The sequence below is a fragment of the Neofelis nebulosa genome, chromosome 3 (genome assembly GCF_028018385.1).
Source record: "Neofelis nebulosa isolate mNeoNeb1 chromosome 3, mNeoNeb1.pri, whole genome shotgun sequence".
Taxonomy (NCBI): Eukaryota; Metazoa; Chordata; class Mammalia; order Carnivora; family Felidae; genus Neofelis; species Neofelis nebulosa.
In genome coordinates, this window is record NC_080784.1 from 200,543,125 (window position 1) to 200,570,955 (window position 27,831).

At 52.7% G+C, this 27,831-nt stretch overlaps 1 protein-coding gene and 1 long non-coding RNA gene across 3 annotated transcripts in view; one reads left to right on the forward strand and one right to left on the reverse strand.

Annotated features, from left to right (window-relative positions):
- Positions 1 to 27,831, forward strand: part of SLC2A9 (solute carrier family 2 member 9) — a 241,531-nt gene that overhangs the window by 116,416 nt on the left and 97,284 nt on the right. For both annotated transcript variants that reach the window (XM_058723094.1, XM_058723093.1), the window contains one exon: positions 6,988 to 7,120. In XM_058723094.1, the coding sequence (XP_058579077.1) occupies positions 6,988 to 7,120 (133 nt within the window). The remainder of the gene's footprint in view (positions 1 to 6,987; positions 7,121 to 27,831) is intronic.
- LOC131507831 (uncharacterized) lies at positions 1,761 to 3,856 on the reverse strand. The gene is made up of 2 exons (XR_009259739.1): positions 3,668 to 3,856; positions 1,761 to 2,060 (listed from the first exon to the last, which is right to left on the reverse strand). It is a non-coding gene; the product is annotated as an uncharacterized LOC131507831 (long non-coding RNA).

Genomic DNA, 27,831 nt, shown 5'->3' on the forward strand with positions numbered 1-27,831 from the left:
GAGCAGAGCCGAGGCGCATGGACCTCTGTCCAGCCCAAGGCAAGGCTGGCGTCATAGCAGGGTTCTTATTAGACAGGGTTTGGGATTCCCAGCTAAGAGATTTGGGCTTGACCCTCAGGGCAGAGGGAAGCCACTGGATGGTCTTAGAGAAGTAACTTAGAACACCACATCCACTTTCCGGAAGGATCACTGAGGCTGTGAGGGATGGAACGGAATGCGGAGGGCAGGAATCCAGGCGAACCGGGGGAAGAATGTGCCCCAAGGCCAGTCCTAGCAAGGAGGAAGGGGCAGAATGCATGTGAGGAAGGTTGAGAAACAGCCAACGGGGACATAGGGCAGGCAGCCAGTCAGATGGCAGCTGAGGGTCAACGGCAGGCGTGGAGAGACTAGGTTCCTGAATTGGGTTCCTGGACAGGTGGGGATCCAGGGGTAGGCCTGGGTGGGCCGGGAGGTGACAGCCCCTGTGCTCGGACGTGGAACCAAGAGTTATCAGTGGTGCTGCCCCCAGGCGACTGGCCATGAGAGGAGCCCCAGGCAGAGACGAGGGCTGGACGTGGACCTTTGGAGGCGTTGGGTCCACAGGTGGGATTGGGTTGGGTGTCCTGGCAAAGAGACCCTGAGATGGACGTTGGTGGGCAGGAAGCTGATGGGGAAGTGTGTTCAGCTCAACCCCTGCCAGAGAGTGAGGGAGTCAAACTCAGCAGACGGGGAAGGTGAGCTGCCCTCAGTCATACAGGGATCCAGGCCTGGCTCTGGACCTGGAGGGCCCCTCGATTGTTCCATTTCCAGACAGAGGAGGACAGGCAGGCCTATGCGTCCCCACATCAGCCAGCCCCTGCATGCAGGTTGCTCCTGGGGAGGGGTGGGCAGCCTCGGTGGAAAAAGCATCCTCCAAGGTCAACAGCCAACCACACTCCTGGCCGTTGGAGAATGAGCCCCTCAGTTCTGGGTCCTGCACCGCCATCCACTGCCAGTGGATAGAGGGGAGACCCAAGGCCAGTGGCTCTCACTGCCCCTGGGGCCATCTGGAGATGGCCTGGCACCCAGCCTGGCACCCAGGCCACACTCCCAGACCAGCCAGCCTCAAATCTCCAAGTGTGGGAGACAATGGGCATGAGCAGTTTTTAAATCTCTCCCGGGGATTCCAGTGCACAGCTAAGTTTAAGACCCATCGTCCTAGGGGAAGTCCTGGAGATAGAAAAAAGGCTGGGCTCACGTCCCCAGGTGCTCAAGGAAGCTGGAGGAGAACCAGGAGAGGTGGCCTGGAAGGGCCGGGGGCTCAGAGCGAAGTGAGCGGTCGCCTGCAGCAAGAACCTGCGTGTGTCTGGGGGAGGGGTGGCCCCACTGCCCCCAAAACGTACCTGGGATTGGCTTTTATCGGCTATGCTGAGGTGACAGACATGTGGCCGCTGCTTTTGGAAGAAGAGTTTGTTATTCCGGTGCCACCCTGTGCAGGGCCACACAGGGCGGGCACCGGGGTCCATCAGGAAGCAGGAGGGAGGGGAGAACAAGGCCTGAGCTTTGTTGTGGTTTCTGCATCAAGGAATGGGCAGGGCAGGGTAGGCAGCTGGAACAAGTTTAGGACTGCATGGTTTGAATGATCTCAGGCCAGCTCTGGGCCGCAGGGGCTGTCTGGGTGTCTGGTGTCTGACCTTCCGGTAACTTAGGGTGGGAAGAACATGGGCTTATGTGTGACAGTTGGATAAAGGAAGTCACTGGGGGCGTGGGCTCTGGTTGGTTTGCAAGGGAAAGACATGCTGTCAGGCAAGTTGTTTACTATGACGGGAAGGGGAAGCCTACAGGATCAGTAAGGACCCAAGATGCCAAAGCATCAGTAATACAGAAAATGAGAGGCGTAATTAGTAAGCCTGCTCCGTGGGCCCTTAGCTCGGAGACCAGCGCGGGCTGGATTTCAGTACCAGTACCGGTGCAGCTTTCACGACAGCGCACGGTAGCCTTGACCCTGGATTCCTCCTGGCTGCAGAGGAGATGCAAACTCCTGGGTCAGAGGAACTCCACGGGGAGGGGTGGTCCCAGGGATGGACCGGAGGGAGAGCACGCTGGCTGGAAGTGGCAGAGGGAAGAAAGGAGAGGGAGGGAAATGAGAAGCAGTCCCCTCCCCGCCTCCCCCTCCCAACCCCCTTTCCTCCAATTCTTTCCACCATGGCTCCAAGTCCGGAGCAGGCTTGGACTAGGAGACGGAAAACCTGCCGTTCACTCAGGTTGATTTTGATTGTTATTTTGAAACTGTCACCCCGAGACTATCTCCTAAGGTTGAGGCCCCGGGGTGGGGCAGAGAAGAGCACCCCTCGCCAATTAAACTTTATTATTTTTTTAAATGTTTAATGTTTATTTATTTTTAAGAGAGAGAGCATGAGTGGGGGGAGGGGAAGAGAGAGAGGGAGACACAGAATCCCAAGCAGGCTCCAGGCTCCGAGCTGTCAGCACAGAGCCCGATGTGGGGCTGAAACTCACAAACCGTGAGATCATGACCTGAGCTGAAGTCAGACGCTTAGCCAACTGAGCCACCCAGGCGCCGCCCCCCCCCCCCCCCCAATTAAACTTTAAAGAAACGTAGGAGATAAAAACCAGGTTGTACTTTGACGGCATCATGAATTGTGTATCTTTAACACGTGTTGTATTTGTGGAGCACCGAGTGTGGAGCTTGGCACATGGAACGCTCCATAATTTAGCCGTTACCATCATCAGATGCTAAATATGATGAAATAGAAAAATACTTCACTTCATCCCTGGCTGGCTTTGTGGGACAGGCTTCCTTCTTCCCCTTCTTGCTGCCAGAAGCACTGAGTTGTGGCCCCGGGAGCCTGTCTCATTGGTGGCATGTGTGCCTGCCAGTGTCACTGTCCCCGTCCTGCTCGTCTGCACATGGAGGGCACACAGTGATGTCCTTCAGAAGAACTTGACTTGGGGTAAGGTCACTGGTTCCAACTCTACTCAACATTTTGTGCAGTCGTATCAGAGTCTGGGAGGATATTGTTTATGGAAAGGCCTGAAGTCATCGACAGCTCACAGGCAATGTGACCAGGAGGCCTGTTTTACAAAGGAAACCTTGCAGATTCAAGAACACGGTCGTTGGGTTATTGTGTGACCCACTCACTTTACCTGAGAGGGAATTGAAAGTCACCCTGGCCGACAAGATGATGCATTTTTCTCTCCTCCCGAGTGAAATGAGCAGGTGTAAGAACTCTGACCTTGTGCTCTATGGAACGCAGGAGGCCCTAACCAGCATTACAAAGACTCATCTGAGATTGACTTTCCGTAGCCCCTCGTGGTCCTGTGCTAGTCGAGTGATACATATTTTTTACAACACGCCTTCTCAAGGTGCCTGGGTGGCTCAGTCGGTTAAGTGGCCCACTCGTGATTTCGGCTCAAGTCATGATCTCATGGTCTGTGAGTTCAAGCCCCGCATCGGGCTCTGCACTGGCAGCATGGAGCCTGCTTGGGATTCTCTCTCTTTCCCTCTCTCTCTGCCCCTCCCCTGCTTGATCTCTCTCTCTCTCCAAATAAATAAATGAACATTAAAAAATTTAAAACATGCCTTCTGTTTTGAACAGCTTCTAACAAAGAAAGTGAGAGGCTGTCCTCTGCTCTTGCCAAGGGGGTCTGTGTGAAGGTGACCAGTGCATACAAAAGCCACTTCCCATACTCATGTGTTTCTCCTGTAGATACTCTGTACTGGGCACGGTCTCTGCCCTCTAAGTGTGGTGTGAAATGCTGAGTCCTTGGCTCTGTGCAGGGACCAAATGCCCAAGAGCACTGTGGAGGGCCACTGAGGGTTCTTTGGCCTGAAGCAATGGAAGAAGATCAGATCCCCTGGGTCGGGAAGCCTCGTGCTCCCCCCCAACGCCGGTGACTGAGGCACCTGTGGTCAGGCTTCGTGGATTAGAGCTTAGATTCTTGGGCCCAAGACCTATTGTTTAGTCATGGCTCTGTGATGGGATTGTGGCTTCAATGAACCACTTAACCTCTCTGTGCTGCAGTGAATATTTCTGTAACATGAGCGTGATCCTGGTCTGTACCTCAGAGGGCTATTGTGGAAATTCAGGGAGATAATCTACGTAATGTGCTTCTCACCACAGTTCATGATAAAGACCACTCTTGTCTGTTGAATGCTTGCAGCGCACAGGGTCCTGTGCTGGGCACTTGATAAATCTATTAGCTCACGTAACCCTCCTGACAACCTGTGAAGAGGCATTAGTGTTATCCCCATTGTACAGACAGGAAGACTGAAGCATAAGCAGTCAGGTTGCCAAGGGCCACAGAGAACTGGGGATCGAGGCAGAATTCAAGGTCAGACGGCTATGGGATTTGGGATTTTGTAGGCACTGAGTTCATGAACTCCACTGTTGGCTAGGCTCGGCCCTCCCTGAGTAAAATGTCGCCTGAGCTCTACTCTGAATATTCTTGCCCTTCTCCTTCCCCGCTGCAAACACTGTTAGCATCCCAAGCTAGGGGTCACCCACCCTGAGGTCAGTAATACCTGCTTTTCTCAGGAGGTAGAGACCAGAGCGCAGCCACCAGAATGATGTCCTTAGGAAAGATTCTACACGTCCTTCCATTTACGACATCACGGATCCCAGGCTATACCAGAGACTTGGCTTGTCAGTAATACTAGAAATCCACTCCGTGCACTCACTGACGGCATGACAGAAATGCCAGACTGTAGACGCAAGGAAGTGGAGGGTGTGCATCCCATTTGGGTGTGCAGACCCTTGCACAGCTCCTGGATGTCCTCAGAGCCACGTCCAAGTGCCATGGAATGGCTGCAGACCGCCCATGACCAGCCTCCAGTGTCTGTACTCCCGTGTCTCTAGCATCCCCTGGCCCTACATTCCCACTGCGGTTCTCGTTTCCCAGTGAATCCGGGTGGATCAGGCCTCTGCACAGTCGTAGGTGCTATTCCTACTCCAGATCTGCCCTTCCAGCTCCTCTCCTTCCACCCTTCCGCAGCTCCAAGGATCTTACCCTGGAAGGTCGCCTCTCTTTAGATGCTAGGGGAAGGGCTTGGCTACTTTCTTCTCTGCACCTTCTGGCTGGCAGGCCTCCGTGTGGGCTTTTCTGTCTTCACATCTCGAACGTGCAGCAACAGCTCTGGCCTCTCTGGCTGCTGGGAGGCGAAATGAGACAATTGTGTGACAAGCCCACGCCACGCCTGGCACATTAATAGGAGCTTAATTGGGTTAATTCCCCTGTCTTCCCACCGCACCTGCCCCCCCCACAAGCTTTCTGTGTTTGCTGTTACTGAGACAGCAGGTAAACTCGAAGGAAAAACAGAATCAACAACAACATACTCACACCAAAAAAGGCATAGCCAAAATTCTACTTATGTGTACATCATTTTTCTTTGTTCCTTGGTCTTTCAAAAAAATTGAGATATAACTCACCTACTGTAAAATCCACCCTTTTAAAGTGGTTTTTAGTGTGTTCACAAAGTTGCAAGGCCGTGGCTCTTTTCTAATCCAAAATATTGGAAGCCCATACCTGTGGGCAGTCCCTGACCATCCCAGCTCCCTCTGGCAGCCCTCCCTTCCCCCCCCCCCCCCCCCCCCCCCCCCCCCGTCACCACTAGTCTGCCTTTTGCCCCACCCCCAACCCGGTCTTGTCTCTCACCCCGAGTTCTCACCAAACCCAGAGCTGACATTGACCTGGAGGTTCCCTCAGGGCGGTGGTGACATCAGAGGAGTTTTGTGAACATAAATTGCTATTTTACACAGGGCAGTAGGATCGAAGGTCCCTTGAAGATCAGGACCTGGTCACAGTCCTTCTCCAGCCACTTGGCCTGCTCTGTGCTCCAGGGGTCCCCGCCTGCTGCACCCTCTTGTGATTCGGGGACTGAGAACTCTGGCCTCAAGGGCCTCTGTAGGGAGCCAGCCCTGGGAGAACACTAGAGGGGATTCTGTCCCCGAGGGTGCTTGGGACCCCAGGGACATGCTTCCAGTAGGACCTGACCTGAAGCCGGCTGAGCCTCCCTTGGCCCATCTTGCAAAGTCTCTTCAGGTCTGAACGTGCCTCCTTGCTGGTCTCCTTTCTCTTTCTGAGGAAATAAAGCATGTCAAGAATTTGGCATTGAGCATTTCGCTTTCTCTCCATCAGAACTGCCTCCCATTGGCATTCTCTTCCAGCAGAGGCATGGGGAGAGCTTCCTTGGTAAACTGGAGTTGAAAAACAAAGCGGCTCAGGAAGAAGCTGCCTTAATCACCTAGGAACAGCCGCTGCCGCGCTTCAGCGGCGTTAAGGCGACTGGCGCTGCTCCCAGTGGCCCAGATGCCCCTTGCGTAGCTCAGGCTGTAGGGCCCTGGCCCCGGACCGGGAAGAATCCCCGCCAGCCCCACCACGCCCACCCGCGGGAATCAGGGAAGCTCCAGCCACTACCTTCCCCGTGTGTCCTGGGACAGGACCAGCCTGGGTGGGGTCTCTCCGGCCTGGGAGGCGTCTGGGGACTGGCATCAATGGAGACAGCAGTTTCTTCTGTGCACCTGCTGTGCACCAGGCCCCACAGCCCAAGTGCTATCCGATTGCACTCTCGGGACAAGCTGCAAGGCGGCCGTGGCTGTCCCCGTCCCACAGGTGAAGAGACAGAGATTTCGAGGGGCCACGAGCATGGTTTCCGGGGCCACACGACCGGGAAGGAGCGGAGCCCGTTCAGGCTCACCCACGATGCCCTCCCAGAGTCCTGGCATTGGTCAGCTCTGATATCCCTGAGTGGCCTCGGTCCCCCTAAATCTCACAGGTCACCACCTCACAGGTGGTTCTGAGAATGGACCGACCTCGTGCGTGGACAATGCCAGACACATGGGGCTGGTGCTAAACCAGCGTCCGTTCCCTCTCTCAGCCTTTGTTCGTGGGGATCCCACTGGTGCTGGAGGGTCTTCTGCACAGAGCTGACACCGCTAGGCCCAGGGGCCCACCCGCAGCCGGATGACTGAAGGCCACAGCCATTCATCGGCCTCCTCTTTCTCCCTTCAGGAGAGCACCTGGCCATACCTGTTTGGAGTGATCGCTGTCCCTGCCTTGGTCCAGCTGGTGACCCTGCCTTTTCTCCCCGAGAGCCCCCGCTACCTGCTCTTTGAGAAGCACGACCGGGCCGGAGCCGAGAAAGGTAGGGCACCCGTGGCCTTTCCTGCATAGCTCCAGCCTGTTCGTGGGGGTCAGCGCTGTAGGGCGCTCTGGGACCTGGGGCCATCCCTCTCTGCAGGCACTGTGCTGGGTGCCCCTGGACACCCTGTATTGATTCATCCTCCCGGCAGCCTGCAGCGGGGACACACATCACACAGGGAAGCTGGAAAACCCAAGACAGAGAAGGGTAAGACCCAGGTCTGCTTGCTTCTGGGTGGTGTCTGTCTCCCCATTGGTCCCAACCTCAGAGACAGCCTGACTTCTTAGCGGTTTAGGTCTTTCTTGGCTCTCTCCTCACCCCTCCACTCTTCTTCACTCCCGGGTTCTGCTGTCCTAACATTCCCAAGGAAAGGAAATACACAAGTGCAGGAGGAGCACCCATGTCCCGCCAGCACGGGGCTGGGTGCCAGCAGCCTGCGAGGGAGACAGAGCGTGCTCACTCTACAGGAGAGAAACAGGACATCCACGATGGGGCTTGGGACTGGTCTTAGTTCGCTGTCCTTAAAGCTCCTGAACGGTGAGGTGCCGGGTCAGATGCAAAGCATTCAGAATCAGAGGCGTTCCCACAGTGCCCCGGAAAGGCAAAACCATTTTGCCCAGACACAGACGACGTAGAATGAACACCCCCGTCTTCTTGTAAAAGGAGACACTGACGGCACCCTCGTTAAGCAGGAGGGGCTGGGTGCACCAGGGCTGCCCTCCCGTCCCCAGCTCTGCCGCCTGACCTGGTCTTCTAACCTTCATCTGTGGAAGGAAACGATAGGAACCTCCCTCTGGGCTTGTCATAATGGTGATGAAATTACATGATATATATAAGGTTTGCAGGAGCATTTGCTGTCATTCTGAGAACTCGGTCCCTTTCCTTATCCGTACCCTGTCCTCTGATCTAAATTGCACTAGTGTCCACGTCCAAGAAAAAAATTGAGAATTACGTAGCCTTTACTTAATACAATTTGTGCAACCCTTTTTAAAATCCACACAGCCTCAGTATTTTCTGAATTAACAAACGAGATATTAACAGTTGCCTCCACTTGCCTAGCAGTTTGTGGCTGGGATCCATTTTCTCATTTACAGCATTCCTGTAAAAACATGACATCAGGAAATATTATCATTACTTTCACTGTTTAGGCAAAGGAACTGAGGCTTACAGGGCTGAGGTGATCTGCCCAAGGCTGTGGTTCTTGGTTTTTGGTTTCTAGAGGCCTTTAAAAATACGATTGGGGGCGGGGGAGGGAGCACATGGGTGGTTTAGTCGGTTAAGTGTCTGACTCCTGGTTTTGGTTCAGGTCATGATCTCACGGTTCCGTGCATACGGTGGGGGTGGAACTTGAGGCCTGTCCCCCGTCAGGGGCCCCTGGCCCTCCCCATCCTACAGCCGTGAGCATCAGGAAAAGAACTGGAACCAGAGGAGACTTTTCCTCCCACCCCACTCACGCTCAGAGGGGCATCAGGGGGTCGTGTTCCAGGGGACTTCCAATGGGGCCCGTGGGGAGACCAGCCATCCAGAAGTCAGGCTGCAGAGGCGGCTGATTGTCAGATGGGGAAGGCTCTGGAGCGACACTAATGTGGCTGAGAAAGAGCCGGGGGATCCTAGTGCCAAAAGCAGCCAGGCTGGGGGTCGGTGGAAGGTGACGATTCCTCCAGTCCCATCCCTCCTGGCCTCGTCGGCAAGAACTCGCAGGAAATGCATCAATTACGTACAGTTGGAATGGGCAGTGAGTGTATGTGCAGACAGTGAAGACGGCTTAAAAGGTTTGCTTCACAGCACGGGAGGGAGGGAGGGAGGGAGGGAGAAGTCTAGTTGTTAAGAAAAATGATAAATATTACACGTGTGCTTTATACAAAGAACAAAGACGCTGGCCTAGGTTGAAAGAGAATTTTGAAATTCGCATCTGTGCCAATAAAAGTGGGGTTTCACTCCAGACACTCAGCAAACAACAGGTATTTGTGCTGGCACTCTGCCAGGTGATGGGGAGAGCGGGGGACCCAAGACGGCATCCCAGCCCCCCAGGAGGCGAGGGGAAGGGTAAGAGAGATGGACGTCCCCATTGGTAGCTCATCTGTATTGAGAACTGTTATCATCCTGAGCACTTCGCATGTATTAGACCCTTAAAACCTCCCAACCGTGGAAAGCAGATCACATTATTACTCTCGTTTTAAAACAAAACAAACAAACCAAAAGCCGAAGACGGGATAAGTTGACAAAGGACACGGAGCTTGCACATGGTGGCACTGATAGTCTGGCTCTGGAAGCCCTGAGCGCAAGTGAAGCACACTCCGTTGTGTTGCCTGGCTCGATGGGAGATGCGCCTTGTCTGGTCTGTTGGTAATTTGGGGGGAAGGGGTCCCGCAGCGGTCAGCTGCTGAGACAACACCACAGAGCAAACCGGTTGCCTTGAAGCTCGCCGGCTTAAGACAATGGCATTTATCGTCCCCAGGTCTGCAGCGGGCTGTGAAGTTCTGTCCATCCCGACAGGGCCTGACCTTGCGGTTCCTCTTGCCTTAGCAGAAGTTGTCCAGCGTGGCTGGTGGTCAGCTGGCGGATCCAGGCCGGCCTCACCTCTGGGCCGCGTGCTCATCCTCCAGCAGACCGGGCCCCGGGCGCATTCTCACCGAGAGCGCAGAGCCCAGAGAGGAGGTGGAAAACACGAGCGGCTTCTCGAGCTTCAAATCAGCTAAAATCCTTCTGGCCACCGTAACTCCCCTGGTCAAACCCACAGTCGGAGCGGGAGGGGGTAGCAGTTACAGAGCAAAGGACACACACGTTGGGAGGTCATGAACCGGGGCCATCGACGCAACCCATCCACACCACAGCAGCCCCCTTCCAGGCTTTCCTACCCCACCCCGCCCCCATCCCTAGCTCCAGCTGGGTCTCATTTATTGACGCTCCTCTTGTCCGTTGAGGAGAAGCCCCCAGAACCTAAAAGTAGGGGAGACAGCCCAAACTTGCACTGTGAGAAAGGGGGGATATTTAACTGATAGAAATGAAATGTTAGCACAGGCAATGTGATAGGGCAGTGCTTCAGTCACTGGGGTCAGGAAAGTTGCATTGATCAGGACCCCTTGGGTTGTAAGAGCTAGACAATGCAGCCTAAGCAAAAAGGAACCTTTGAAGTCCTGGCTGTATGAGTGGTATTTGAGGTCCCCCCAAATTAACACCCCTCTTTCCGGCCCAAGTTTGACAGCAGACGAAAGATGGATAGAGGAGTGGATAAAAATGCCACCTTCCGTGTGGATAAAGCCTCCTCGGTCAATTGGCATTAGGTCTGAGGGCCAGGAGAGCCTCATAAGGCAGTACTCATGAACTGAGCTAAGTACTCACTTATGGGCTCCCAGGCAGGCGTGCCTTGAAAAACCGAGAACACAGAAGAGAGAGTGTGTGTTCCTCCAGCCAGGCAGATCCTCAAATGAAAGAGAGGAGCTAAGCCATGCAGACCATCTCTCTCCCCAACTTACCAGTTAGCCCACTGTGTTCCCATCTCTTGGGAAAGAGTGAGCGAGGGGTGGGTAGAGACAGAGTGAAGGACACAGTGATGAAATGCCCCTTCAGGAGGACAGTGGTGTCAGGAGTGAACAATAAGGGTTCTTCCTCGTGATAGGGGGTGAGGGACTGGGTTTCCTTCAGGCATGGTGGGATCCAGGAGCTAAGACCAAGCCGTGAAGGTACCATCTCCCTCTTGCTCAACAAATCCTAGACATTCTCAGGATTCATTGGCTTCCTTCTTAGACGAGCTTTCTCCACCTGGCATCAAGACAGTCCTTAGTGGCTCCGGCTTCATGACACTGAGGAGGAGAGAGATTCCTTTTCACATAGCACGCATCTCAACCGCTAAACGAAAGAACTCTAATTGGCCCTTCGTAGGTCCCATGGCCATCCTTGTACTGATTGCTCCCCTGGGCATTAGAATTCCTTGATTGGCCAGTCCAGGTTACTATCTAGTCTGGTGATTGGGGATGGAGGGCCATGAGGTTTGGCTGACATCTCTACTAGAATTACAGGGACCACGGGAGGAGAGCTTCAGGAAAAGGATATAGGCAAGAGAGGAAAGGTAGCAGATGCCCATCACCAGAAGGAGTGATACTTCTGGAAGCTCCCTTCCTGGCCGTGCTCCATCACCCCTCCCCTGTGGTCCATATTGGCCTTTGCTGCCAGAAGCCCAGTCAGGCATATAGACTCGGCAGAGAGCTCAGATAAGGAGAAAGCAATTCGCGTTGTTGTTGTTATTTTGTGGGTGGGATGGAGTGTGTTTCCATGGCATTTAGCAGCCAGTTCTGGGCTAGGACCCTGGCCTTACCAGAAAAGGAAGACTGTCCATTGTCGCCTGCCATTGTAATTTTGGTTGGCATCATGATCAAGGGAAGTTTGTTTCTTTTGCTCTTTTCGGAGAGAAAGGTGTGTGTGTGTGTGTGTGTGTCAGGACTCAGGTCCACCACCTTATGATAGAAACCCCAGATGACAGCGTCTTAGACAATTGGAAGTTTATTTCTGTCTCACATCAGAAAGTGTTGAAGGTAGGCGGTCTACAGCTGTTATGATTCTCCATGGTATCAGGGACCTTATTCCTTTCATTGTCTCCATCTGCCATCCTCAGAAGGTTGCCTCATGGTCCAAAGTGGCTGCTTTCACACCTGCATTCTGGCCAGGGGAAGGAGGGTGAGAGGGAGGGATTATCACTTGCCTGTCTAGTTAAGAATTCTCCTTGGAGTCTCACATACTCTGTGTCTGTGTGGTCAGAATGTGATTGTCTGTCCTCTTCTAACTGCCAGGGAGCCTGGGAAGTGTAATTAATTAATTAATGTGCCCTGGCCACAAAGAGTCAGGGCTGCTCCTAAGGAAGGAGAGAAGGAATGAGAGAATCTGGCCCCTGGCGGGCTCTGCCCCAGTGTGGAACGGGAGCTCCTGAAGTCCTGTTGGCTGGGACTAGCTGAGCCAAGGCACTTTGGGCACTCTGAAGGCTGGTGGCTCCTTCAGGATGGCACCGTTGCAACAGCTATATGATGCTTAAAGGTGAGGCCGAGTGAGCTGTGGAAATAAGCTACCGGAACCCACTCTGTTAAGCCAAAGCCCCGAAATTAATGGGAACCGCCTTCATTTATCATTCCTGAAACCTCCATGGCAGCCCTGTGAGGACCGTCTACCACCTTCTGGTGCAATCAGCTGCCTCCCGTTACGTTTCTAATGATGCCTAGTGCTTCGGGAATGTCACAGTGCCCCTTATCTATAGTATGTCTCAGTGACCTGAGCTGGACTGAGGGGCTGTTCCACAGTCCAGAGATGGCCAGAAACATGCAGGAGGCAAGGTCACATGCCCAGAGAATGGAAGTGAGGCCCCATGGTGGCCTTTGTCGAAGACTGCTGATTTCACTCTTCTGTGCTAGGGGTGAAGTACCCTACCTTGGTTACAACGGGTCTAGTTTTTATTAAGGCAAGAAGAAAGTATATCTAAATGAATTCATGTCAGAGGTGAGTGGAAAACACAAAATTTCCCCAAACCATTGCGACAACTGCCTTCCAGAGGAGCACGGATTTCCTGGGTGGCCAGGTCTGAGGTCCAGGCTATGGGGTCTGCACGGACCCTCTGCACAGAGGCAGAGCTAGCTGAAAGCCCAGAGCAGCCACAGCCTGCAGGTCTCGGGCTCTGCCCTAAAGGACTCACCATGATGTGAGAATCCCCTGTTCCTCCTGAGGTTCTAGCGCCCTCCCCAGACCCCTCCCGACTCATGGCCCAGGATGGCGGCCATCCTCTCTGCTACCAGCCTGTCCAGTTCCATGTAAAGAAGAGATGACACTGAGAGGCTCTTGAGGGGAAGAAAAAGCAGCCTTATTTGGGGTAAAAGATTCAGAACCGAGGGGAGAAGCCACAGCAAGGAGATGTAAGAATAGAACACACTACTTACAGAAGTGGGGAGTTCTCATTTCTAGACGTGTTGAGCGCTGGGCGGGACTGGGAAGAGCCAATGGAAACTGCCAGGAGGACAGGCTCCGTCAGGTCCCAACTCCCCGCCCACCAACCTTCTCTCGGCCTTGGTTTCCTAGTCCGGGTCCTGTTTTAGGGCGAGGTCGACAAGTTCAAGTAGGATGGGGTCTGGGGGGGTGGGTGCCTGGTTAGCTCAGTTGGTTAAGCAACCAAGGTCATGATTTCACAGTTCATGGGATCGAGCCCCACTTTGGGCTCTGTGTTGACAGGGAGGAGCCTGCTTGGGATTCTCTCTCTCTCTCCGTCTCTCCTCTCCCCTCCCCTGTTCACGTGAGTGTGCACGCGCATGCACCCATGCTGTCTCTCAAAATAAATAAGTACGTGTTAAAAGAAGAAGAATGGCGTGTGTGGGAGGAGGGCTTTGTCAACTGTAAAGTGTTGTGCCCATAAAAGGGGATCGTCTGCTTCTGCCCTTCTGCGTCACCTTGCCTTCGAAGAAAGGGATTCTGTGGCTAAAGCGAGTGAAATTTTTTGCTCTGGGAATAAAAGAATTTGTTTAACGTTGCGGGAGGAAAATCACTCCCATCTCCATCCCTCTTACAAATCAGCTGTCATTTATACCAGAGCTTTGTCTGTCATTCGTGATATTTCCGTCTTGTTTACGTGGGGACCATCATGGGGATTCATATACTAGGCTGTTTTTGTGCACACCACCCCTCTTGTGTCCTGAGCATGTCTCCTCATGACCGTTTTTGTGTTGTCACGTGTGGTTGGCAGAATAACGGCCCCCACGTGTGACCACATCCTGATCCTCAGACCCTGTGAGTGGCAGTGCACACGGCACCGGGGACCGTGCTGATGTGATTAACATAAGGATCTTGAGGTGGGGCCGGTTTTCCCGGGTTGTCTGGACGAACCCAGGAGCGTCACAAGGCTCCATGTAAGTGAAAGGGGAGGAAGGACGGGGTCGGAGAAGGAGACGTGGCCGTGGAAGCGGGGGTCAGAGGTAGAGGGAGACCGAGGGCATCCTGCAGGTGCACCTCTTGGGGCTGGAAATGGCCAGCAGGCCGGTTTCTCCCCTGGAGCCTCCAGAAGGGTCACAGCGCTGTGACACCTTGGTGTTAGCCCCACGGGACCCATTCTGGACTTCAGGCCTCCAAAACTGTCACATAAAAACTTTGTGCTGTCGCCAGCCCCTAGTTTGTGGTGATTTATTACGGGAGCAAAGCAAACTCATACATCAGGTTAAGTGAGGAAAATCAGTTAAGACTGAAACACTACTTTATCTCAATTTTAAAGATAGTTAAACATTTGTTTTTACTTGAACTCTCTAAATGGCTGGGCATTCTGATTGTTTCTCTTTTTCTTTACAATTAGTGGTTGTGCAAAAGGTCTTTGTGCATGAAGCTTTCAAGGGTTTTTCTTTCCCACACCATTCTGTTGATGTAAACTGTCAAGTGCCTCCGACCTGCCCTCCTTGGCCACTGCGAGTCTTTCAGACGCCAGAGGCCTCCAGGAGGGACACATTCAGAGGCTGAGGGCTTGGCCTGCGGCCCGATGGCTAGAGACAGAAATGGGGTTCAAACCCAGTTTGCCTCACTCCGAACCCAGGGTCGTTAAAGTGCTGTGTGCTGCCTTGTGTGTGTGTGTGTTTGCAATTGTGACACGTGGCATTTGCACACACACAAGTATATCAGCAAAACATAGTTGACCCCTTGGCTTCTGTACTTACGGCCCAGAAGATTTCTTCCGCAGTACAGTGATTCCCTATATCTGAGCCAGGGTTCAACTCCACATTTGCATCTATTACATCACAGAAGGGTTAAGTAATTGTGTATCTGCATTCGAAACCTAAAAATTCTATCTCCCAACTTGATTCCCTTGTTTTAGCAATTATAAAACGATTATAACATTATGAAGTCACCCTTAGGACCTAGTGCTCAGTGGGGCGAAATAGAGCATACAAAACATCCACGTGACCATGAAAGTGTGGAAATAACAGAAACGAGCAGGACAGCACGGGAGGAAGGCAGGCAGTGAGATCACTGATCTGTGACGGCTGTGCCTTGTGCCGGCTGGGCTCTTGGTGAGGGAGGACGTCTGTGCCCCTGCAGCCTCCTGCCCACCAGATGCATCTGCCGGAAACGAAGCCACGTGCCTGGGAAGGGAGCCCGGGCCCTGCTCTTACCAGGGGACTCATGACACGCCGGGTCCCCCGGAGATGACTGGAGAGGGGGGCGGGGCAGTTGGAGTGCCCTGTGCCCACACTTGCCAGCTGGCAAGATGGCGCCACCTCCTGAGCCTGGTAGAGGGACTTGGCAGGAGGGGGAGGAAACACGGTCCCTCTGAGGTCTCATCCCCGCCCCTGGCAGCACAGTCACCTGCTGTTGGAGGATCGGGCCCTCCTCCGTTGGTGCTGTTTTCGTGGTTATAGTGTGAGACGGGATGAGCCACCTCTGAGCGCCTCCCCCCACTGCCCCTGGAGTAACAGTCTCTCAGGGCTCCCTTTTCCCTGGCCGGAGAGCCTGCTCGTGGGCTGGGCGGTCTGGCAGAGGACCAGGCGCCTTCCTACAAAATGCCCAAGGGTCAAAAGGAGCAGGAAAACACAGCTCAGAAACCACCACAGGCTCATCTGGAAGGAGTGTGACTGAGCCCTTTAAATTCAGAGAATTGCCGAGGGTTCCGGCCAAGCAGGGGATGCTTTCCGTATCGTGTCTGTGGTTGGTGCTGATCTGTGCAGCCCTGAGTCTGCTGGGGGGCTCCGTGCCCCGAGAGCTGGAGGAATTGCCTGCGGCCCCAGTTTTCCAGCACAGGGAAGGTTCCAGCACAGGGAAGGTCCACCTCTTGAAGGTATCTTGGAAATCCTGAGCATTTCTGGGCTCTGAACTGTCGTGGGCACCAGCCTCCTTGCATGCTGCTCTGGCTCGCATCGTAAAAACCCCAACTTGAACTTTGGCCCCTACTTTGCTTTCCTCAAACACCGTAACAGCAGGCACACACCCTGCGTCACTGGAGCATGTCAGGGCTGTATCGAAGGTTTCGGAAATGGCCCCAGGAACGAGGCTCTACCCCTCAGCACCCTCCGCTTCCCCTCTCACCGCTACCCACTGTCCCCTCTGCCTTCCAGGTGGACCTGGGACTCCTATTCCTCTCCCACTAGCGTCCCTTCCCTTCCAAAGCTGGAATTAAACCGCACACACGTTCAGCAGACACCTTCCACTTAAGAGGTTTGTCAAGATACTTTTCTCAGCCAAGTCACTTCTTGCCCTCAGAGACACTTTGGTGTCAGCCGTTAACGCGCTTTCCTTCCTCCGCGTACCTGGCAATCTCGCCGCTGCTGTTCTGACGCGCCCTGGCTGTCTGGGGGGCCCCCGGGGGCCACGGTGCCACGCTGTGGGCCCAGGGCGGATGGAGAGTCTGCTGGGCTGGGCACTGCCTCTGCTTCCCCGCTCGGTAGCCGCAAGCCCAGGCGAGCTGTCCATCGTCTCGGACACAGACTCGGCTCTCCCCTCTGTGAAATGGGAGGAGCACGGTGCCCATCTCCAGGGCCCAGAAGGACGCTCAGATGAGATCACGGACGTGACAGTGCTTTGTGACGTGCAAAAACGTGCAGCCGCGTCGGGTGCAGTGGTTGTAATCACGTGGCTGAAATTGTTTTTTTTTTATTTATTTTTGGGACAGAGAGAGACAGAGCATGAACGGGGGAGGGGCAGAGAGAGAGGGAGACACAGAATCGGAAACAGGCTCCAGGCTCCGAGCCCTCAGCCCAGAGCCTGACGCGGGGCTCGAACTCACAGACCGTGAGATCGTGACCTGGCTGAAGTCGGACGCTTAACCGACTGCGCCACCCAGGCGCCCCATCACGTGGCTGAAATTGGCCAGTTGACAAACATTCATGGTGTATCAAGTAGGTCCTGGTGGGGAGGGTGAAGGAAACAACCTCCCGTAGGGGCCACGAGCACCCTGGACCCCGCCAAGGCCTTGGGGTCCCACAGAGCCACTGGGCGTCACCAGGGTCCTCTGGCTATTTGTGACACTGGGCCTGCCTCGGAGGCCGGGGGTGTTGCTCATGGGAAATGCTCGTCTTGCTTTCGTGCAGCTGACGCCTGCAGGAGGCTCACTGCTTCCCCACGGGGCTCGGGCGGCGGCGTCCGAGTCTCTGACCGTGTCTCTCCGGGTTCTCCGAGGAGCGGATACCGAGTGGACTAAGCGGTGGGGCTTTTATTGGAGTTCGTGCCTGTGTAAGGAGCGTGGAGGGAGCTGATGGACCGTGATGCTCGTCGGACCCCCAGTGGGGAAGGGAGGGACGGGGCCGGCAGCGTCAGCCCCAGGGGAGCCCTGGGTCCCTAGAGCAAGGGTGCCTCAGTTTCCCTGCTGTGCTCTGCCGTCGTCTGCGAGCGGTCCCAGAACGGTACGGCCTGGACACGCAGGCCGTTCCGTGCGACGGTTTGCAGAGCAAAGCGCTGTGGCCCCTGTGTGTTCGCCGCCTGCGGTCGGGGGTCTGTGGGCACGTTCTCCTGGCCACCGCCCTCCTAGAGGCCACTAGAACAGTGCACTCAACTAAGGAGTGAGGTGGAGGGACACCTTCCGTGAGGTCCCCAGCAGGGTCGGGATGGCCCTGTGTTAGGGTTCTGCAGAGAAACAGAACCAGCAGAGTGTATTTCTGTGTAAACATAAAATATATGTACACATACACATACAGAGAGAGAGACTTATTTCACGGAATTGGCTCATATGATTATGGCCATCAGCAAGTCCAAATCTGCAGGGCGGCCTGGCAGGCTGGAGCCCCAGGGAAGAGTGGGTCTGAGGCCATCTGGTGGCAGAGCTCCCTCTTTCTCCGTGGAGCTAGGTCTTTTCTCTTCAGGCCTTCAACTGATTGGATGAGGCCCACTCACATTATGGGGAATAATCTGCTTTGCTCAGAGTCTACTGATGTAAATGTTACTCTCGTCTAAAAACTATCTTCACCACAACGTCTAGACCACAAACACCACATGTGGTGTTTGACCAAATATAGTTGACTGTAAAAAAATGTGGGGGCTGGGCTGCTGACCCCCTGCATGGTTGAAAAGCCATGTATGACTTTCGATTCCTCAAAAACTTAACTACTAATAACCAACTGTTGACCAGAAGCCTTGCTGATAACAGGAATAGTTAATTGACACATATTTGGGGTGTTATATATATATTATATGTTGTATTTTTACCAGGAAGTAAGCTAGAGAAAAGAAAATTGTAAGGATGAGAAAATGCAAATGTGTACTGTATTTATTTAAAAATGCACGTCTAAGTGGACCCATGCAGTTCAAGGATCAGCTGTGTCTGGGCGCCGTGGCCCAGACGTGCTGGCACATAACCTTAGCCATCACGGTCCCACGCCATCCCTTACTAGCCTAGTCATCTCCCCCAGTACTGACCACACTGTGGCATCACTGCCTCTTTCTGGCGCTCTCCCTTCCCATACAGTGAGCCTCTCCAGGGCAGGGACTGTGTCTCCTTAAGTGCCATGTCCCCTGCATCCAGAACAGACTGTTGTTGGCTACGGATTGAATAGACAAGAAAAGAAATCAAGGCCTCGAAAGTGTGCTCTGATCTGTTGAAGACCATTCACCTGTGAAAGGTCATTAACAGTACTGAATTTCCCAGAATTCCTGGGCAGGGCGAAGACAGCTGGGCCTGTCCTTTTTCCACACATGAGCAACTCAACCCAGAGAGGTTTGGGAACTAACTCGCTTGACAGCCTAGCCTGACCATTTATGGAGCTGGAGCTCAAAAACCAGGCCCCTGACTCCCAGAAGAGTTCCCTCCCATCTGGCCTCTCACAAGGTCCTGTATGAGATGCAGATGAGGTTCTGGAAGAACAGCCCCACCTCCTAGGAGGAGGCAGCATGAAATATTTGCCCCCTCTCAGGACTCACTGATTGAGATCCTGCCGCTCTAATGAGTAGAGTGGGATCCATGAGTGTATCTGGGGAGTGGAACACATCCCAGAACAGCTCCCCAAATATCCCGTAACTCATTCTTCACAGACTGGGCATTTAATGAAATGACAAGGATGCCCATTTAATGTTTTATGAGCTGAGGAGCTCCCTACAGGGGAGAGTGGAAGGGAGACTCTTGAGCCCCAAACTCGGGGCCCCGAGACTCATCAGCTCTGACTGGATTGTCTGCAGGGGAGATCCCGCTGGCAGAAAATGCTCAACAGCACACGTCCGGAACAACATGTGCACCACCGGAGTGTTCCTGCCAGTTCTTTCCCAGGCATCCGTCTTGGCGAGCCCTTTCAGATGGCAGTACTGAGAGAGACCACAGAATCCACTGTTCCACACTGGCCAGGGTCAGGAGCCCTGGTCCTGTCACACCACCTCTCTGTGGCTTCTCCGCCCATGTAATCAGAACTGGGCGAGATGCTTTGTTCAGGCTAGTCCAGCACCGGCTTCTGAGGTCAGAACGTGGCATGTTGGGACAGAAGTAGTTTCGGTCCCAGGGCTCCTGAAAGCAAGTGCCAGGGTGTGCTACCCACAGGCACACACAACAGGGTGGTCACAAGGGTCCTTGCTGGAGTGGCTGCCTTCCATCTGAGGGATAGTAAGATGGCACAGAACGATGAATACGAACTGGGTTCAAAATTGTCTCTACCATTTGAGTTCCTAGCATGTGCTAGTGTGGGAGGCAGAACAATATCCCCTCTGAAGGATGGCCTCATCCTAGTTCCCAGAACCTGTGGATGTCATAGGTTACAGGACAAAGGAATTGAGATCACAGATGGAATTAAGGTTGCTAACCAACTGACTTTTGAGATGGGGCGATTAGCCTGGATTATCCAAGCGGGCCCGCGTAAACACCAGGATTCTTGTCCTGGAAGAGGAAGGCAGGCGAGAGAGAGAGAGAGAGAGAGAGAGAGAGAGCCAGAGAGAGAGAGAGAGCCAGACAGGGCAGCAGCACGAGAAGGGTTTGGCCCGAGGTTGCTGGCTTTGCAGATGGAGGAAGGGGCCACAAGCCAAGGAATGCCAGCCGACGATGGAATCTGGAAAAGGCAAGGATATACACCCTCCCCTAGAGCCTCCAGAAGGAACAGCCCTCGCAACACCTTGATTTTAGCGCACTGAGACCCACTGCAGATTCTGACTTCCAGAACCGCGAGAGGATACATCCACGTTGTCCGAAGTCACCACGTTTGTGGTGATTTGTTACAGCAGCGCCAGGAAGCTAACGGAGGTTAAGTATGGTGCACGCACTGCTTTAACCCTCATCAAAAACCGCCTGCGGTGTTCCTGCTCCTTTTTCACAGATGAGGACACAAAGAGGCAGAGGGATGTCGAGGTCACAGAGCTAACGCCCTGGTCGGTGTTCCACTGGGGAAGTCAGGAAGAGCCCTTCAGAGAAGTACTGAATGCAGGGGGGTGTGGGGCAGGGGGAGCAGGAGGAGTCAGGCAGGGTCCCCCCGCCTCACCTCACTGACACTGTAGCCAGCACGTCGTGGCTGCCAAGAGGATGCTGGAGCTGCCGGCGCGAGTGTGGCTGGCGTCGTGGCCACAGAGGACGTGGGCGCCTCAGTCTCCGAGGCAGAGGCCACCAGAAGTCATGGTGCTGGGGGCTGGACCAGGGGCGGGAGAGACTCTTTCCTCCTCCTCCCTTAGGACCCACATCAGCGCCGCTCACGGGTGGGCGCACCGGGAATCAGCTCTGTGGGAGCCCAGGGAGTGTGGTCTGCAGGCCACACAGGGGGCAGACTCTGACGCAGCTAGGAAGTCGTGGGATGCCCCAGGCAGAGCTCCCCTCGGCCCTTGGCGCGGGCTCCTTCCGCCAGAAGGCCCCTTCCCCAGACGTCTGCGCCCCGGTCCCCCCCAACACCCCGTGTGGGTCTCTGCTGAAGGGGCGTCTCCCCCAGAACAGCTTCCCCAATTACGGTAACTCAGACGGCGTTCTCTCCGCTTCACTGTCACTCACGCCGGTTGATTTTCTTCTTAGCACTGAGTACCGGCCATTGTGGGTTCATATGCTAATTTGTTTGGTAGGTTTCCTCCGGGAGCTCCCTGAGGGCGGAGACTTTTCCTGTTAGCTCCGGGCGGAAGCCCCAGCGTGGAGAGCAGGGCCTGGCACGCAGTAGGTGCCCCCTGAGCAGTTGTTCAGCCAGGGCGCCCCTAGCACCAAAGGGTGTGCTCCGGTCTCTGCAGCACGCCGCTCCTTCCAACCCTGTGCTCCGCGGCAGTCAGAGGCTCACTGGCCCCGGAAACACGGAGCAGATTCGACCCGAGGACAAGGCTAAGAGGGAGAGACCAGAGTGAGGCAGCCTTATTCCACAGGCCAGTGGTTCTCCCGGGGAGATGTGTCAGATCATTACTCTGGACCTTCTGATGCTTATGCCTGGGAAGTTTCTACCTCTGCACCCGAGAGGTCTTCCTGGGGGCAAGGACTTTGAAGTCCACGCAAAGCATAGATATAAAGTCCCAGCGCCTGGGTGGCTCTGTCGGTTAAGCGTCTGACTCTTGAATTGGGCTCAGGTTGTGATCTCACAGTTCGTGGGTCCGACCCCCAAGCTGGGCTCTGTGCGGACAGTGCAGATGCTGCTTGGGATTCTCAGCTTCTCCCTCTCTCTGCCCCTCCTGCACGCATGCTGTCTCTCAAAATAAATAAATAAAAACAAAATTAAAGCCCCATTCCATGTCTTCCTTGCAGCCCCTCCCCAGGTGGCGGAAGGCATGCAGGCGGGGATGTTTGGATGTGTCCTCAGACGGAAGGAACCGGAGAAGGCGTTTCTACAAAGTGCTCAGTAAAGGCATAGGCTCTTCATGCTTTGAAGGCTCCAGTTCACAGCGGGTCTAGTCAGATGCGGAGACCATCTGAACAATGTCTAACAACAAACTATCTGAAGGCTGCCCTTTCTCTAAAATCAAATCTCAAGCACTAGTAATGACATTAGGGCGTGGCGACCTATCTTTTGGAATATAGTAGGGGCTCAATAAATGTGTGTTGGCTACATAAATACATGATGCCAACTTAAGACACAGGCAGAGGACTGGGCGCCTGGGTGGCTCAGTCAGTTGAGCATCTGACTTTGGCTCAGGTCATGATCTCGTGGCTCAGTTTGTGAGTTCAGGTCCCACATCAGGCTTGCTACTGTCAGCATAGAGCTTGCTTTGGGTCCTCTGTCCTCCCTCCCATCCCTCCTTGCTTGCACTCTCTGTCTCTCAAAAATAAATAAACTTCTTTTTTATAGACACAGGCAGAAGGCATCCTAAATCTATGCAGTGTTGTGAGAGAAGGGAGGACAAATGGACTTGTCACGTGCTAAGGGCCTGGGGCACGCGGGCATGTGCCAGTGGCCTACCTCTCACAGCATTCTCCAACTCTGAGAGATTATGTTCTTACCCCCACATTCCAGTTGAGAAAATGGAGGCTGGGGAGGTTGGTATGACCTGCCAGAAGCCACTCAGTTGGTAAGTGGTGGGGCCAGTTCTTGAACTCAAGCTTGTCTGAGACCAAAGTCTGGATGTTTGTCTATAAAACCACAGAATCTGGGAAACACATGATGTGACCCAAAAGCATGAGGATGTTTGGCTCCAGTGGAATGTGACTGGAGGGGAGTAGCTGAGCTCAGCTTAGACAAGGAGGCCTCCTGTAGCCTTCAGAAATTAGAAATGAGGTCATGCCAGTGCAGTGCCTTCATTGTGCTGAGGTGGAACTGAGACCGGATCGGTGAGTCTCGTCTGAAGCCACCGGGCAAGTCGGGGCTTGGGCTGGGACAGAGCCCTTTCTCCTGCCCGTGATCCACCGTGCTTGTCATCACCCCCTCCTGTCCCCCAAAGGACCAGGAGGGGAGCTTTGGGCCAAGTTTGGGGGAGGACCAGCCCACCCAAACCCTATCAGCTTCATGATGCTGTCACACATTTGATGGTGGTCCCGTTGGAGTCTAACCTGCCGGTCAACCGTGGTTGTCTGCACCCAGCCCCTGCCATCAGCCTTCCGTTCCCGTGTCCGTGGTTTGTTGGAGGAAGAGTGGCAGTAACTTTTATAATCCTTCTCTCTGGCATGTGGGAGAGCACCGCAAAGCTGAGAGGGAGTCTGGACACAGGGTCCTTTTCATAGGGATGGGGATACTGGAGGGTGAAGGTCCACCCCGCCAGGCCACACCTTCCAGGCCTCTTGTTTTCTCTTTTTCATTAAGTATTAGTGACTTCATCTTCTGCCTTACAGAAATCAAGGGAAAGCTGAGACAGCTGACAAAGCACATAGGCGCTGTGTGTGTGGGGGGGGGGGGGGGGGGCGGTGAGCGTGTGTGTTATAGATTGACCTCAGGGCCCTGGAAGGAGAAGGAAGAGCCCCTGCCAGATTCATCAGACCTACCAGGTGGTGGCACACGGTGCAGGTTAGGAGCTCAGCATTTCTGAGCCAGGTGGATCGGGCTCACAGCCCTGCATTGCTGTTCTCTAGCTCTGTGCAGCCTTTCATTTGGTTCCCCTGTCTGAGGCACTAGTCTTATTGGATTGTTTTGAATTCTTAAGTGATTTGGTTCACATGAAGGGCTTAGAACAGTGCCTGGAAATTGACTCTGTCATGGGAAGCATCCTGTCGTTAGTCTCTGAGCGTCCTGGAAGCCAGGGCAAGAAAGGAACCGGTTTCTCCACAGATTCTTTCTTTATGACAAGCATATCAGTTCCTCAGGAGAGAGAGAGTTGAGTTACACATGACTCTGAAAACCGCTTATTACAAGGGACCCTCCAGAGGGAGTCTTGGGACACATAATCGAGTCTTAAACTAAAGTCAAAGCAGTTGCAAAAAATACTTTTCAAAGATTTTTCCTTTCTCTTTTAGTTTCAATTTTTTATTTACATTCTAGTTAGTTAACATTTCTCTGATTTTCCTCATGTGGACCCTCAGTAGGAGCTGAAAGCATGAGCCTGAAGTGCACCTCGGGAGAGGCCATCGTAAAGGAGTCTGAGTTGTGAGTCATCTCCTGGAGTCACTGTTCATTCCGTGCGCACGTATTTATGGAGTTTTTGTTGTGTGCAGGCACAGTGATAAACCCCGGGGGATAGAGTATGGAGCCAAACCAGACAGGGCCCCCGAGTCCTGAAGCAAGCAGTCAGCGAGGGGGTCAGACGGGAACCAGGTTCACGTCACAACGAGTGTGAGATGGCCCCGTGTCAGGAGCTACGAAGGAAAGGGCACAGAGCTCCATGGGGCTGGTGGGGGGACACCAGGACAGCTTCCTGGAAAAGGTGGCAGTTGTGCTGGGGTGGAAGGATGAGTTGACATAAGGGGGTGAAGGGACAGGGCAGGAATCCACCCACATGGTGGAGAGTTGATCAAAAACCCATGAATACATACGGCTTCTTAGGGAAGACACTGACCAGGGAGGGTGCCTGTTTTTGTTGTTGCCGTTGGCTCATTTTTGTTTTTGTTCTTATTTCTAATGAATACTTCCACTGTTTCTACCTGGGAAATCTGCTACTAACAGCTGTTGTCCATCAAGGATAATCCCTGGCTTATCACCTAACAGACATATGTCAGTCGATTGATTCTCACGAGTACCCTCTGAAACAGAGTAGCCTTCTAGGAACGTTGGCTAGTCTTGTTGGTGTTGGCGCTGATTCATTGCAGAAGACAACTGAGGTTTTAGCTGCCAAGTGACTCCCCAAGTCATGTGGGGGGACATCTGTTGTGCCCCAGCTCTCTCTCACCCCAGCGTGAACCCTGGACCACCTTGCCATTTTGCCCATTTGAGGACCACAGCTTGTTGAAGATCAGTCGGCTGTACCACCGCGGGCTTGTTTCTGGTCTCTGTCTTCTGTTCCACTGGTCTATGTGTCTGTCTTTTTTATGCCCCTATCATACTGTTGGACGTACTGTAGCTTTGCAGTGTATGTTGAGATCAGGAAGCATGATGCATCCTGCTTTGTTCTTCTTTCTCAGGGTTGTTTTGGCCATTCCTAGTCTCCGGTGGTTTATTAATTTTTCTATTTCTGCAAAATATGCCATTGAGATTTTAATAGGATGGCATTGAATCTGTAGGTAATATGGTCATTTTAACAATATTAAATCTTCCAATCCATGAACATAGGATGCCTTTCCATTTCTTTGTGTCTCCTTTAATTTTTTTTCATCAGTGTTTTGTAATTTTCAGCGTATAAGTGTTTCTCCTCCTTAGTCAACCTTATTCCTAAGTATTTTCTTCTTTTTGATGCAATTGTAAAGGAGATGATTTTTCGAATTTCCTCTTTGGGTAATTTTTTGTTAGTGTGTAGAAATGCAACTCATTTTTGCCTGTTGCTTTTGTGTCCTACAACTTGACTGAATCCATTTGTTTAGTTCTAGCAGATTTTTTGGTGAAGTCTTTATACAGTCATGTAGTCTGCAAGCAAGGATAATTTTACTTCTTCCTTTCTAATTTGGATGCCTTTTCTTTCTTTTTCTCACCTAATCGCTCTGGCTAGGATTTCTGAATAGAAGTGATGAGAGTGGCTATCCTTGCCTTCTTCCTGACCTTAGAGAAAAGGCTTTCAGTCTCCCACCATTGAATATGATGTTGGCTGTGGACTGTAGTGTCTTCTGGATGCTAGATAACTGGGAAACTGGTCATCTCTATGCAAAAGAATGAAGTTGGACCCTTACCTAACACCATACACAAAAATCAACTCAAAATAAATTGTAGACTTAAATGTAAGACCTGAAACCATAAAACTGCTAGAAGAAAACAGGGAGAAAGCTTCAGAATATTGGTTTTGGCAGTGATTTCTTGGATGTGATGAAAGCAGAGACAGCAAAAAGGGATAGGAGAACTGTGTCCGATTACAATGCATCTTCACAGCAAAGGGAGTAATCAACAGGGGCAAAGGTAACCTATGGAATGGTAGAAAATATTAGCAAAACATATATCTAATAAGGGATTAATATCCAAAAAATATAAGGAACTTCTGCAATTCAATAGCCAAATATCTAATAACCTTATTTAAAACTGGGCAAAGAACTTGGACAGATATTTCTCCAAAGAAGACATACACTTTACCAATGGGTACATGGAAAAAAATTCAGCATCACTAATCATCAGGGAAATGCAAATCAAAAGTGAGATATCACTTCACACTGACAGGATGGCTATTATCAGAAATGCAAAGGCAAGTGTTGGCGAGGATGTGGAGAAATTGGAACCATTGCACACTGCTGGTGGGAATCCAAAATGGTGCAGCCACTCTGGAAAACAGTATGGTGGTTCTCTAGAAATGCGAAATGGAAATCGCATGTGACCCAGCAGTCCCGTGTCTGGACATTTATCCCAAAGCATTAAAATCAGGATCTCACAGAGATATTAGCACTCTTAAATGTTCATTTCAGGATTTAAGTATTTATGCTTCACATAACCAAGATGTAGAAATCACCTAAATGTCCATTGATAGATGAATGGTTGAAGAAGATGTGTTATACACACACAATGGAATATTATTCGGCTTTAAAAAAGAAGGAAATCCTGCAACGTGTGACAACATGGATGAATCTGGAAGACCTCACGCTGCCTGAAATAAGCCAGCCAGAGAAGGAGAAGTGCCGTCAGACCTCAATTAACTCTGAAATAGTCAATTCATGGATCCCAACAGCGGAATAGTGGTTGCCAGGGGCTGGGAGGAAGGGGGAAATGGGGAGCTGCCATCAGTGGGTGTAAAGTTTATGCAAGATGAGTAAGTTCAAGGGATCTGCTGTGTAACATGGTGCCTGTCCTCAGCAATACCGTGTTGTGCACTTAAAATGTGTTCAGTGCCAGACCTCCTGTCCAGTGACCTTACCATAGTAGAATAATCTTTTTAACTTTGCAATGATAAATTATTCATTCACTAATGGAAAAAAAAACCATAAGGCACAGCTATGGAGGTCACTCCTGACAATACGAATGCAACCGCTAACTTCATTACATGCGAAAGCAATCATCGCAAAGGCAGAATTCCAGCAGACATCTACAGAGCGCTCTTGGGAAAGAGGACCTTGCATTTGCCCAATGGCACAACCTACCCTCCCGGACAAGGGATGTGTGATAGGAGACCTGCTCTCCGAATCAGCCCCTGAGTCATGCTTGCGTCAGCCCCTCGGGCACGAAGCACCACTTTGGAGACTGGGGATGGCAGCTCGGCTGCGTGACTTGGGCACATCACTCACCCCTCTGAGCCTCAGTTTCCCCACCTGTTAAAAGGCAGCAAGCACACTGACCTCGCAGGGGTTTGTGTGGCTCCTGCAGGCCCCGCATCCAGCACCATCCACCTGGAGTTGAGTGAGCTGTGTTCTGTCTCCCACTGGAGAACTCCTTCTGGGCAGAATCTTCGCTCAACACAGGAAACGTTTGCATCCCCTGGCATGTAGCAAGCTCTGAAAACGTTTCTGAAAAGCTCTGAAAAGCTGCAGGTTAACTGAAATGAACTGGATTTGGTTCTTTTAGCTTCTCAGCCCCGTGGTTTCTTTTCATCATTCTCTGAGGTGCGTGCAAAGAAAGATTGGGTTGGAACACTGCCTCCCTCACTTTCTACCTGGGATCATTTCCTAATTCCTCTGAGGCTCAGAGAAGGGAACGCTAGGTTATCTCGCTAAGGCCTGTGAGACACCTAGTCCAATGTCTGGCACATTGTGGATGCACAATGTCAGCCTCCTTTCCCCTGCTTGGTCTCTGGATGCCCCCCTTGAATGAAGACGGGTCTGTAACTGGTACAAAATCTGATTACATAATGGCTCCCTCTCCCAGCCTAGAAATTGACCATGCCACCCAGAGGGTTTTCTCTCCAGTTGGGAA